The following is a 15,319-nucleotide window of genomic DNA, read 5'->3' on the forward strand; positions in this document are numbered from 1 at the left end:
AACGCAAGACATAGAATTTATCACCAATATACTAAATAATGTTTTGTTCATTCTATATTTTTTTATTAATTCATTTAAATTTTGTGATATATTTTAATATAAGTGAAAGAAACATATTTTTATTTTTGTGAAAAGATGGATGGAAAGATAGATTTAATTGTATTTTTAAAATTTCTAAAAATAAATTGTAGTTTTAATGTGTCTAGTTCAGAAATTAAATGAATAATGTTTTCAAACAATAATTTATAAATACTTTATTTTTTTAAGGACAATAAAAGAATACAATAAAAGAATAATACTATTTTGCTTACGATTATTTTATTTTGCTTATAAGTATTTTAAAATATACCATTCAAGGCATATTTTTATTCTTGTTAAATTTTTAAAATTATCAATCGTAAAAAATATTATATTTTTCGATGTTCCTTTTATAATTATTATTTCAATATTTTTTTATTCAAGATTTTTATCAATTTAATCGGTCAAATTAATATCGTCAATCCATCAAACTGATATTTCATATATAGTTTTTACCATCTAACGACATGAAATATTTAGTGGTTCATATATTTCTAAAATAAAAAAATATTTTTAAAAGCATAATTTAATTTGGAAAACTAGATCTAAATTATGAGAAAAAAATTGTATTATTTTTTCATATTTATTTTAATTATACAGAAAATTCTTCAATCAAAACAAATAATAATTGAAATATCAAGTTCATTTATAAAATTTTACAAATGTTGGTTTATTCTTACAATCTAAATAATAAATATTTTGCTTTTTTTCAAAACAATCTTTTTTCTTTCATAATAGTTCATCATTCTTTATCTTTTATCATTTTCTGATATTTTCTTTCTTGATATTTTGATTTTTTCTTGATATTTTATGAAATATGAAAGATGTATATATATTGTTTCACTGGTTAATGTTAGAAATTTTTTTCAATTTTTAATTATTATTATAAAACATTAATTAATTAATACTTAATAATGCTTGAATTAGAAATTTCTAGAATTAAACTATTTTAAAATAATTTATTGAAAATTATAATTGAATATTTTATTATTTATATATTTTAAAAATTATAAATAGAATTGCATCTCGAAAATAATTTCATTCAATTCAAATCAACAATTTTAATTTGTACATTAAGTGTTTGTGATAAATGAAAAGGCAAATCATTGGTAATATAAACAAACAGTGAAGCAAACAAATACTACAATAAATAAATAACTTATAATTATGCAATGAACGATTATATACAATATAAAAAAGCCTGGTTAAACATATTAAGTTCGTTATGTTTATTGATTTTTTATCTTTATTTTTTTTTTATTTATATAACACTTATTGCTTTAAAGTATTACTATGTAGATATAAACGGATATATTTCTTTGTTTCAATTGTCACATTTTTAATACTTATGTATCATTATGTGTCATTACTATATCTTACTAATTATTTTATTTTATTGCAAGATTTTATTATATGAGATAGCAATAGTTTTGGAGCGTGATTATATTTGAAAATATCCCGAGAGCAAATAATATTATTTATTTCTATATAACATATTTGTCGTTCTTTTACATTTACAATCATTTCCTTCTTTATCATTTTTTTCACAATAAAAAGCATTTCTATTTCTGTTTTTAATTTTTGTATACGAAATTATCAATATAAATTTTTATTTATATCGCAAGTAGAAAAAATAATTTCAATCATTTGGCTAGCAATATTGTGATTTTATTATGATTTCAATGAATTTATATTAATTACAAAAGATAAATTATTTTAAATAAATTTAAATAATTTGAAAATAATATATATTGAAAATCAAACAATGATTAATTGATATAAGTGTCGACAAAATGATTATCAATATTTAATATATCAGTAAATAAATTAAACTCAGAATTGGTAAAATCGTGTTGACGAAATTATTATCGATGAAATGATTGTTAATTGTTCGCGAGCACCGACTTCCATTAAATTTAAATAAAGGATAATGTTATCTGAAAAGATTGTCGTTTTTGAGAAAAGTTTAATCGACATTTATAATTATAATTATATATTTCACTTCAACCTGGCTGGAGCGATCCCAAAGTAATAACATACTCCAGACACAACAACTAACATTATTCTAATTCGAGGAATTTTCCTTTAACTTAGAGGTCAGAATCAGGCACTGACCACGATATTATTATCACTGGGAAACTGTGATCCTTCCAATTGAACTAGGAAGGGATTTTCTGAGGGGACGAACCTCAATTGAAAAACTTTTATTGTGAACAGATCGACAAATAAATATTTTGTAATTGTGACTTGAAAAAAAGTCTAATTAGCGTTTATTATGAACATATCGTCTAACTGCTGGATACGACAATAGATAATTTCTTTATAATTATGCATCATGCTCTGACCGTCGGATACGATCACTTACTATAATATTTATTTATTTTTTTTTAATTACAAGCTATAGAACTTAAATATAACAGAAAATAGAACTGAAAATAAAACAGAAAAGTGAGGTAGAGTATCTAGAGATTAATTACTTCTCTATACTCTTGTCTGAATATTAAATAAAATTAACATACAGTAAGAGCAAGTTAATGCAACAGGAATATTGAAAAGCAGGAAAAATTTTCAAAAACTTATTAAGGCATGTGCTATTAGCATTATTATATAGTAGAATACATAAAATATAAGAGATATAAGAGATATAAGAAGATATAAGAAGTACTATGAACATATAATATAGAATAATAGGAATATGAGATGGAAAAGAAGGAAAAAGAGGAATAGGAGACGTGAAACACTTCACAGAAGTACAATGAAATCTCCAATATCAATTATCAATTGAGGACAATGGTTTACTGTTTTAGACAGTTTATAAATATTGATGAAATGAAATTCGGCGACTGCTCATGATAATGATGAATATAAATTCAATATGGATTATGTAGCAATGCGGTACATATTTTGTTATCTGGATAATCATATTTTGCTATTGGAGTAAATGTACCTAATAAGTGATCCATAATTCCCGCTAGTCCTCCTGGTTTGATAGATGGAAGAGAGGAAACAGGCAATTGAATATCGGAGACAGGTACCGTACAAGTAGTAATAAATCTTTTCTGTCCTTCTAAATCAGATGAAATTGAATACTAATTTGGCTGAATGTTTTTTTAGCTTCTGAAAAAATATCAATATCATTAAAATATAGTCTTATTTGTTCAATATAATAAACACGAAAATAATTTACAATTTTTATGATTACGAAATTATCAAATTGTCGAGGAATACGTATTTAAATAACTCATTAATTAAGCATTAAACCAAATACATTAAAGGATGTAAAATTTTTATTATATAATTTCTACTTGATATATCCTGAATAATTTTAATGCTGACATATTATATTTTTAAAAAACGATAATTCAAATAATTTTCATTAAAAACAGAATTTTTATTTTCAATTTTCATTAAAAAAATTTTTGGAAAGATCCATCAGATCTAATATTGTGTGATAAAAAATGTTTTATTTAAAAAAATAATGCTAAATTATGAAATATAATCTTAATCTTTTCATCTAAAGTAAAACAAATATAATCAATTAATAGAATTTTTAAAATTTGAAAACTTTTGTTTGAAACAAAAGAAAACTGTTTTTAAAATATTTAATAGTTCCGGGAAGAATCCTATAAATATATCTAAATAACTAGATAAATAAAAATATAAAAAATATTATATATAATATTCTTTTATTCAAATTCACAATTAATGTTTGATTCAATATTGTAGGAATCATTTAAATTATGATATAATATAATGATAATATAATAAGTCCATTGCAATTCAATTATACATCTATCTATCAAAATTTGCTTTTAATAATTATAACAGCTACAGTATGGAACATTATAATCAATATAAATCGCGGCACAGAAAATAATAAAACAATCGTTTATCAATAATATCGAAAATGATTTATTATATATATAAAATATATATTTAAATATATATAATAGAGTTATTTCTCAAAATACAAAGAATGAACATGTCTTTTTCTGCTCAAAAGAACTATATGCTTATATAAATAAAATATTAAAATATAAATAATTATAAATAAATAGAAATGAAAAATCAATTTTCGAACTTATATAATATGTAATATTACTCAATATCAGAAGTAAGATTTATAAAGATTCTTTTTTTTTTTCGAAAAAAAAAAAAACAAAATAAAAATAAACATAAAATTTCTTTGAAGAGAACCTCCTTTTTTTAGAATTAATTGCAGATCTCCGAAATTTCAATAAGGCATAGGAGGATAGCAGTTTTAGAGAAATTATTGGGATGAAAAGCACCAAAAAATTTTACAAAAAGAGAAAGCAAATCAAAGACAGATTTTATTAAATAGAAGAATTATGTTTTAAGAAATGATTTCAACAGATCATTAACAAATTAATAACAATTTTAGAAGAGCTTGAAAAATATTGTAAATATTATAAATAATATAGTTCATATATATATATATATATATATATATAAAATTAGTGAATTATAATAATGAAATTTGTGAGTCCAAGTCTAAGCAAACACTCCCGCTAATATTCTGTTTCCCATGTTTTTTTGTCCATATAGTACCCTCTAGTATTAAGATGCTGTAATTTGCAAATTACATTATTATGTAACAAAACTTTCGTGTAGGACTTTTCTTTTAGAATTTCGTATACAATTTGAAATTGTTGTGTGGCAAATAGACCATGGTTTCATTGTTTCATTAGAAGAGTCAGTCAGAATATTGATTTCTTTCCTTATCTTAATCATTTTATTAAACTATTCAAAATTGATTTTGACTATAGAACGAAAATATTGGGAAAAAATTTAAATTATATAATTAGTTTTCAAAATTATCAGCAGAGAAGCCAATAAGAAAATTAAAGAATTTCTATCTACATTTTGATGGATTTGTATTTTTGAGACAAAATTAAAACTATTAAAACGTTATCAGAAATCGTCGAAACGATATTTCGAAATTTTAAACGTAAATCAGAAGAAAAATACAAATTTTTTTTATTTTCAATCATATGAAGCAAAAAAGAAGAATCGAAGAAAAAAATAACAAATCTACAATTTGCTGGATTTATGAAAATAAAGACATTTCCAAAAGTATTATAGAAAGAAGAGGAAAAAAAGAAAACGAAAAAAAAGAAACAATATAGGCGAATCTCTTATGTTAAAAAATTAGTTAATGATTCCAAACTGTTTTCACAAAAAAAATCCAAAAGTGATTGGAAAATGTGACATCATTAAACATAGATAAAATTATAAATATTGAAAAATATTATCCAATTAAATAAACATCGCAAATTCATGTTAATTATCGTAAAGTTGTAAAGAAACTATAAATTTAAAAGAAAAAATTGTTGTAAAGAAGATATTGGCACAAAAAAAATCGAAAAGTCGAAATATATTTAATAAAATTTCTCAATCGTATTTGTTAAAAAGAAGGAAGATAATGTAAGATTTTATTAGCTTACATTATTACTTCGTACGATTGAACGAAATTACTAAAAAAAAAAAAAAATCTTAATCTACAAAATCTGGTTAGTGGCAATGAACGAAAAAAAATAAAGAGAAAACCACTTTCTGTACAGAAATTAAATTATAGCAAGTTTTTATTTTATATTAATATTATTTAGATTTTGCAACATTTCTGTTCGAACGTCTGATAAATTCTGTTTTGACAGATCATACTTGAAAAATACTGACTTATTTAAATAATGTAACAAGATATCATCTTAGAAAAATACCCCAAAACAAGATTATGAAACAAAAAAAATATATATAATATACTATATAATAATATAGTAATATACTAATATAATAATATACTAAATTCTTTCACCCGTATCAAGCGAAATTATTTACAAATTTAAAGAAGTGCATTTTTTTGAAAAATAAATTACGTAGGACATATTAATATAAATGAAATATGGAAAGTGAAAATTAAATAAAATTTACGCTATATATAAATAAAATAAAAGCTTCAAAAATAGTGAACTTTGTAAAAAATTTTTTAAGACTATGCATTATAGGAAATTTATCAAGAATTTTTCATTTATTGAAAAATTTTTGCATTATTTGATTAAAAAGAAATAAAGTTTTTCTTGAAGATAAATCATACAGTTTTATAGTGATTAATGAATCCGACAGGACAAATCCGATGAATAAAATATATAATAGTATAATTTTAGTACGACTTTGAAATTCAGCATCGAGGAAAAAAAATATATGTTTATGTCAACGTTCAAGAAGATTTTGTATCGATGTAAACGCAAAAATTATTTATGTCACTTAAAATTTAGATGACTCGATTAAAAAATGAAAAAAACTAATTCATTTTTTAAAAAATAAATAAATAAATAAAAAATTAATTTGAGAGACGATATCCTGCAATTTTTATCATAAAATATTATTGAAAAATGTGTGATTTTTTAAAAATATAAAAAGTATTATTATTTTAAAATAATAAATTTTAAAATAGAAAAAAAATCAAGAAATGATAAAAAGATATGATTGTTATTGTTATGATCTCAAAAATTCCAGGAATGTCAGTAACTAAATATTTTTTGGATTCAAAAAATATACCAGCAATTTTATTAGATTTTTTGTTAATAATATATAAAACACTGATGTCGATATTGCAATATTTGCCTAACAAAGAATCTTTTAAAAAGAAAGTCTGAATTCTTTATAATGTTGGAGTACCATTTGCAAAGATAATATTATGAGTTGACAATCATAATATAGAACATCATAGCCAATATGAATTGTGACATAGAAAAATAAGACAATCGGTTCTCAATGATATCGAAGATTTGATAGTGTCGTTTCCAGAATACGAAGCAAAACAGACATATTTATCTCTGTTTCTTGAATAAAGACTATATTACAATATATATTACAAATTATTAAATAATATATTAATAATGCATATTACATATAAATAATATATTACAAAGTATTAAAATATTATAATAATATAATAAAGTATTAAATAATTATAAATAAATAAAAATGGAGAAATAATTGGGCATGTAACAAATGTAATCGAACAGTTTTGCGTAATTAGAATTTTTTCAAATGTACACAGAGATTGTATTGAGATTAATTTTTAAGATATCATGTTCCTTAATTTCGAGGATTTTATTCTATGCAACCTTTTATTAAATCATACTTTTATTAAAGATATAAAAAAAAATTGTAATAAATTTTCATAGTTTTCGACCGAAGCGCTTGGAATTACCGAGAATAATTATATCCACGTGTATAATAATTTTATAGTCATACATATTGTTGATATAAATCAACTTTTTAATTTTCTGATTTTAATTTTTTAAATTTTCTTACGTGTCTAATATATGAAAAAAAAAACTTTATTTGATAATTACATTATAAATCTTCGTTTAATATATTTCTTTCACTTTGAGCATTCAATATGACGATTAATTCTTATATAATTCTTATATTAACTCTTATATTTATATTTTTATATTTTGTGTAGAGAAAGACTTATATATTTAATTAACTTATTGAGTAAATCGTTTTGCACGAAATAGTATGTACAATATGTACGATGGAAAGTATAATGGAATATATACAATTGAAGTTAAATATAAAAACATTCTTTTTTGTTCTAATCTATCAAAATTTTTTGCAAATGATTTTAGTGGTAGATCTTTTTAAGATACTGTAGAGGATTCTCATGCTGTCCATATAGAGATCAATCTGGTGATCCTGTCGTTTTTTGAATAAACAGTATGAATCCCTCTCAGTTCATCAAAATCATAATCTTGATCATCTACAATACGATTTATCATTTGTATCATTGAAAATCGGTAATTATTTCTGAAAAACGGCTTGCAAGATATGAACGCAAATGTTATATTTAATGATGAAACCGAAGATTAAACTTTATTATTTACTTCTATTTAGCCATTTCTCGATGCATTTAAATCATTCGAAATGTTTTCAAAAACTTCGCGCTTTAATAATTATCTGCCTTATTATCTATAACTATTTTAATCTATCTTTTATAATTGAATCTTATCAAACCTATCGTAGGATTTTTATTAATTTCCGCTTTTTAAATGTTGTTATGTCTTGCTAACCGTCACTTGCGATTTACAGAATCTAAACTCTGTAATATTTTTTAAAAATTGTCATTCGTGATTTGATTGAATCGCATTCAGTTATTACGGATAAAGCTTTTATATTATGATGATTAATAATATAAGACTTTATATTATTATGATTAATACATAAATTAAAAAGAAAATGAAATTCATGTGTAGAAAATGGAATCGAAATAACATTATATACAAATTATTATTATTTATTATAAATTAAGCTCTCGCTGCGGTATCCAAATTTCTATTTCGTCCAGAGAAGGGACGAAGCCTCATGATCTGGAACATGGGTCCCTGCCCGGGTCTGGATTTAGTGTTCCATGTCCTCGGATCAAGATTGATCAGACTCTTTAACGCCTATTTGAAACTCGGGCAGATCCTGAGTTTCTGAAAATAGGGCGGGTAGTCCTGCTCCCCAAAGAAGGAAAGCAGAGGAGCCTGACTTGGCGAAATGCCAATTTGGCTTTTGTCAATTGACGAATGAAGACCCTCTCGGAGTTGGCCATTTCTCAGGGCGTGGTCATTCGACTGGACAACTATAAAGGAAGCCTTGGTGTACTACCATGTGCCCACATATATAGGCCGAGTTTTAGACGATTATCTCCATGATAAATACATCGAGTGCTCGAGCCGATGTGCCATTGTCAGAAGAACAAATTACATCCCAGCAGAGATCGATGCTGGGATCCTTCTTGTGAAACACAAAGCCTACGATTTTGCGTGCCGGATAGCGTAACGATCTTCTGCTACGCGGACGATACGCTCGTCTTCATCGCCAGCAAAAATGCCGAGAAGACTATCCGCCAACTGAGGCTCGATGTGGCACCTCAGAAGATCGTGGCAATACCAGCGTCATCGAAAGTAAGATCTCTGAGATGAATCATATTCGAAATAATAGTGTAAAATTACCAGATGTGTTTATCAAAATTTTCAGCCAGAGAAAGCTGCCATAATATGAGGCTTTTAATTGGTAAGAGTTCGACATTATCTTAATTTCTTTTCTCTTTCCAAAGTATTGAAGTATCCATGAGAATTTTCGTGTTAAAAAAAAAGATTAGGTTATATAGCATTATATATATATTATATGTATTAATGTATTATAATATTATTATATTATAATACATTAATACATATAATATATATTATTATATAATATATATATAATATAATATTATTATATGTATTATAATATTATAATAAATATTAAATGTGTATTTCTATTTAGAAAATTATAACACGAAAATTCAACAAAAAAATATTAGAAAAAAATTATTAAATATATACAAAATCCTAAAAAATTTTTTAATCGAAAAACATTTTTCGGAATTTCCCATTTTTAAATGGTTCCCGTTTTTAAATGGTTCTAATCCTGTCATTTGTTTTTGTTCCAGTTTCTACGACTATATATCGCAAATATTTTATTTCTCCTACAAAACAAGAAGTTAGAGAGAGAATATGTTCTCCTACATATTTTTTCAAGCTTAATAAATAGATTTGTTTGATGAAGATGGGAAGAAGAATTTTTTTGAGTTTATTATTTCCTCTTTAAATATTTTTCTATAGATAATTACATAATTCAAATATACCAGACAGATTTTTCAAGTGAGATATATCAACATAGTATCCATTAAACGTTTAAATGTGACAAAGGCGTTACAAAATCCGAATGGAATCACTTAAACTTCCATAATCCAGTTTCTACGCGAAAAACAGTTTTTTTCTTATCTTTTTCATCTGTCAAAATTTACCAATAACCATAATAACCAATTAGATCATCTGTAGAAAACCAAGCGAAATTAAATAAAGCAAGGTTTCTCCTATCTTTGGCAAATATAAATAAATAAGAGTCTTTTTTAATGATTTCATTTAATCATCTTTCATCAATACAAAATCTTATGTTTTCTTTTTAACAAAGACAATCAGGAAAGACAAAGGTCGATTTTATTTCTTGTTTTAACATTTTAATAAATTATCCATTATCCTTCTTGATAATTAAAGCCTTGTTTGTTTAATAGACTGATGTTTTTTAGTATTGATTTTATACTGAACAATGTTTTATTTTTCAATTTTTTTAAATTTTTTGCAAATATGTCACAAAATTCAATAAATAATTTTGAAAATTTTTTAAAGTTCCTGTAAATGCTCAGGAATTTTTCTTTTATTATCTTTTTTTTATTATTATTCTTATTTATTATTCTCATTTATTTTCTTTCGTTTATTCTGTTTTCTTTTTTTCTTCTTTTCGTTCTTAAATTCTTTTTTCTTCTTTTCTTCTTTTTAAAATAAAAAAAAAAAGAATAATTTCTTTTCCGCGAATAAATATTTTTCTGGCTATCTAATATATTTAATCAACATTTTCTTTTTTATGTTTTTTTGAAAATGTCTTTATTTTATCAGCCAACATGTACCTTTATTTTCTTCTTCATTTCTTCTTTTTATCTTGCTCTCGGAAACAAAAATAAATTTGTATTTTGGTTTTAGTTTGTTTTTTTCAACTTCTCGAGATGTATTGACAGCTCTCATTTTTAGAGCTCTGTGAGTAGTTCTTAAAGATACGAGCCTCCGGTTTTTTAATCTCTTCGTTGGCCAATGCCGTAATAAATTAATATATGGCCAATTTGTTCCAGATATAATAATCGGCAAAAACCACTTGAGTCAATTTTTCAAAATTTTATTCCAAATTTTTCAGCAACTAATGCTAGAATCGATTTTTTATTAACGATAATTTTCAAATAGAATATAATTTAAATTTAATTAATTCTGTGCATCAAAATAGAATTTAATTTTGAATAATGGAAAAAGTTGGTAGAAAGAGAAGTTAATACGCGCCACATCGAATCCTCTACGACGAAACATTTAAGGCCGTAACTTTAATTATTTATCTCACGTATTTGTCCGCGTCAGCACTTCGAATTGTATTTTGAATTCTTCCCAAAACGAAAGTCCATAAAGATGTGAAGGCTCCAAATAATATGACTCGTATTCGCGAACATAAACAAATGAGAGTTCGAAAATGAAGGATTAGTGGGAATAATAATCATTTGTCCAGATTCAACCACAAAATATTTAATTTACAATATTTGAATTTCTATTTACAAAAGTATCTGTTCTGTTTATTCTTGCTATTTAAATATTCTAAGATTATTATTAATAATAAAAAACAGTGACTCGTTTGCGGATTTGCTCTTTCAGACTATTCGTTCATTGCATATCCGATTTTTTCTATCACTTTTTCTATCACTGTAGAATTCGTTGGTATTCCTTCTCCCAACAATTATTTCAAAGATGACATTGTTCTGCAAATTGTTCCTCAATGATATAAATTAGTCAATTTTACGAGAAATAAGTTTTTTTTCAAGGAAACTTGTATCGATAGATGTCCTTTTTTTTTTCTAAACGAAGAATTTTCTAACATCCCATTTCTGATACCAATATTGCGTTCACCTGTCACTCATTCTTTTATAGTAACTTTACATATTATTTACAATTTAATATTAATTATACAATATTTAAAATTATTTATACCATGATAATTCGTTTATTATAGAGTATAAAATTCTCTAAAAGAACAGAAGACAACATGTCCACGTTACTCCTTGATCTTTAAATATATTAAATTTTCTTTAATCAATATATTTAATTTCGATAATAATCAATGTTGTTATCTTTTGTACCACATTCATATTGGTCATAACGTTCCAGATTATAATTTGCAATATATAAGTTTAAAATATATAAATTTATTATTGAGAATATTTATCTATTACCGAATAAGTTAAATTAATTAATGAAATAATAACGGAAAAAGAAAAGTCACAAACAGTTCCGGATTAAATCAGCATCCGTATTTTTTCTATTCTTGTCTATGTAGAAAGTATAAAATTTTTTAAAAATAGCTTAATTATAAAATATATTGAAAATATATAAGAATATTAAAAGGAAAGAACTTTCCATTATATATTGAAAATAACTTCTCTTCAATTTTAATTTGTTTTTTTTTATAAAATAACTGAAAGCACTTTATAATTATTTGAGAACAAACGTATTTTTTGATATTTTCACAATAAATATAAATTCTTTAATACTTTTATAAAATATCCCATATTTATAGCGATTATTTTTATTTAAAATTTTTTTCTTTTTTTATTTTTGTATTTTTCTAATTGAAATTTTATTATTTTTCATGGATATAATGTTGATTATAATTGAGAAATAATTGTTGAGAAATAATTACCTGATCATTGTGTTTGAACAAATGATTTGCTATAGTAACAAAATCTGTTATATTGTATAATTATATTTTTTTTATCTTCAACTTTTAGTTTTATAGTATATTAGTATATCGCTATTAAGAAATTATTTATTTATAAAAAGAATGTACTTAATATATCTAATTTCTTTAAAAAAAATTATTTATATTTATATATATTAAAAAAAAATTTTAAAATAGAATTAATTGAAATTTTATTAAAATTAATAACAATATGAACATGGATCTTTTAAGAGATAATATTAAAACATTGAACAGATGGTAGAAGATGATGTTGCGAGAATAGTGTTTTTGAGAGAAGAATTAAGAAGATCCTTGAAATTATATGTTTATTAGAAACACTTTGGTTGCAGTGTAAACTTGAAACAATATTTTCCAGTTATGTCAATTTCAACGCAATTGGTATCCTGTTGAGAAGAATTGTTACAAGCACTTGTCACGATCAGTTTCGCTGAATTTTGTAGATCAAATGATCCTTTAGCTAAGTTCTGGAAATTTTTTTTCAATTAAGAATATCGTTCAGTCAGAACGTACACAATATTATTAGCTTGTGTTGGTCGCGAGCATCGTGTAAATAGAAGATTCGGGAAGATTTCGGACAAGGTCTCCCCCGCAACCGCACGGCGAGACGTCGGTGAACCTAAACAAAGAAAAACTAAATGTGTATCACGCCACTATTAGAGCAAAAAACACCTGTGGCTCTTTGTTTGGGTTTACCAAAACATTCGCCTTGATCATTGAAAATTCTAGACCAAACTCCTACCCGTCCGCCCTTGACCTATATCGCGAATCGAGTGATGTCGATGCCCAATAACATCACCGACATTTCCCCACTCATAATTGGGACACTCCCAATTAGCCAGAAAGAGAGTCGACCTGAGCCATTTTCTTCCTGGCTAACGATCATTACTGATAAGGTCTTCGGCCAGTACACACTACCAAAATACTTCTTGGGCAGTCAACACTACCGCACAACCTTTGTACGGAACATAGTCAATTGTAATAGAACAAACTCGTGCACCGATCGTTGGACACGAGACCTTGTACTACGAGTTGGGACAGCTCTCAAAAAAGACATCGTCCTGCGTCAGTTAGTCCGCCACGTGACTAAATTCGGCATCGGCGAAACCATTGGTCCTTCGAGCCGGATTTCCGAACGAGCACGGACTTCCGGCATTTATCTTCGGCGGATCCAGTAACGTTAGAGAGACCACTGGTTGGGAGGACTCGAGATCAAGGACAGCGGACTTCGGCCTTCATCCAGCTTCCAGCAGCGAAGACTGAATAGGCAATTCCCATCAATCCGGTGAGTTTAGAGTTTTTTCAATCCTTTATTTGGCAATGGCATCGGCTACCGACGAACTTCGCAAACTGGTGGGAACGGTTAAAGGCGAGCCTGACAAGGTTCAAAAACTTCTATGATACACACCGTGATCTGGATTCAGCCATCGCTCTTCAGCACTGGCTGAGTCGGGCCATGGGGCTTTTGGAGAGATTTGAACCCTTGCAGGACAGAATCGAAGCCCTCGCTTGGAATATCGCGGATGAAGAAATTCGCCTGCGGTTCCACGAGGAATTCCAGGCAACATTCTATGAAGTAACGGGTGGGGTCAAGGATCACTTCTGTCGTATTCAAGCATCATCGATAACCGCGAACGAACCCGCGCGCGCGTCCACACCGGTTTCTCGATCATAGAAGCCCCAACGGTTGCCCCCGGTTTCAATACCCTCCTTCAGCGGCGATTTGGGTGAGTGGATCTATTTCCGCGACAGCTTTGAATCGATGATTAATCACGATGATTCACTCATCAACATGGAGAGGTTCCAGTACCTCAAGATAGCCCTGAAGAGTGAAACTATATCGAGTCCTGGCATCGGTTCGGATGGCGGAAAACAATTACGCGGCCGCTTGGGAGATCATGTGCAGTCGCTACGACGAGACCAACGCGATCATAAGGTATCACTTGACCAGGCTGTTTGATTTACCTGCAATGCAATCACAGTCGGCAGCGAACCTGCGACGGCTCTTAGACGAATGTATTGCCCAAATTCAGGCATTGGAATCGCTGGGGTTGCAAGTCAAGTATTGGGACCCTATAATCATCCATATCTTGGAGACCAAATTACACTCGCGATTAACTCAGAGCTGCAGAGGTGCAGGCCGCGGCCGCCCTGTCGCTGAAGCGGCAGGCGACTCTGTCGAACATGCGGTCGTTCTTGGACCAACAATATTGCTCCCTGACCGTTATAGCGAATCGCGCGGATGCTCCGAAATCGAAACCTTCGTCTCGGGGATCGCGTGCGAGAACAATGGTGACCACGGGAAATCCGATTTGCCCGCAATGCTCTTCGAATCACATATTCGTATGGTGCGAACAATTCAAAACCTTCGCGATTAACGCCTACATCGCTCAGGCCAAAAAGTTGAAGGTTTGCTTCAACTGCCTCTGTTCGGGACACGGAGCCAAGGAATGCAACAGCGGCTCATGTAAACAGTGCAAGGAGAAGCATCATATCTTGCTCCATATGAGAAAGAAGCCCACAAGCACACCAATGACTGACAATACCTAAGCAAAGGTGCCTGCGACTGCCACTCCGCAGATCTATTGCGCGATTCAATCTGATGTCGACCGTATGCCCTATCAAGTCATGTTATCCACCGCTATTGTCTACGTTACGGATAGTGAGGGTGGGAGACATGAATGTCGAGCCCTACTAGATCAGGGCTCGCAAATTGACATCATTAAGACCTCGTTCTTATGACGCCTCAACCTTCCTCGCGTACCGTATCGAACAACCCTTCTTGATCTTGCACTGGCGCGCGTCAATCTGTGCTCGGTTTGGTCCGTATAGA

At 27.6% G+C, this 15,319-nt stretch overlaps 1 protein-coding gene across 1 annotated transcript; it reads left to right on the forward strand.

Annotated features, from left to right (window-relative positions):
- Positions 1–14,348: 14,348 nt before the first annotated feature.
- On the forward strand, positions 14,349–15,036 carry LOC147656516 (uncharacterized). Its single transcript, XM_086914533.1, has 2 exons — positions 14,349–14,548; positions 14,610–15,036. Exons 1-2 carry the CDS (start codon positions 14,349–14,351, stop codon positions 15,034–15,036), a joined length of 627 nt encoding a protein of 208 aa, XP_086770659.1.
- Positions 15,037–15,319: the final 283 nt, after the last annotated feature.

This window comes from Apis florea, unplaced genomic scaffold (genome assembly GCF_048593485.1).
Source record: "Apis florea isolate Af1SG1 unplaced genomic scaffold, ASM4859348v1 contig_3696_pilon, whole genome shotgun sequence".
NCBI classification, from domain to species: Eukaryota; Metazoa; Arthropoda; class Insecta; order Hymenoptera; family Apidae; genus Apis; species Apis florea.

Bases quoted from the DNA above. Each gene is read 5' to 3' on its own strand.
- LOC147656516 (XM_086914533.1), top strand. From the start codon at position 14,349: ATGGCGGAAAACAATTACGCGGCCGCTTGGGAGATCATGTGCAGTCGC. The intron at 14,549-14,609 runs GTATTGGGACCC...CGATTAACTCAG, and splicing joins TCGCTGGGGTTGCAAGTCAA to AGCTGCAGAGGTGCAGGCCG.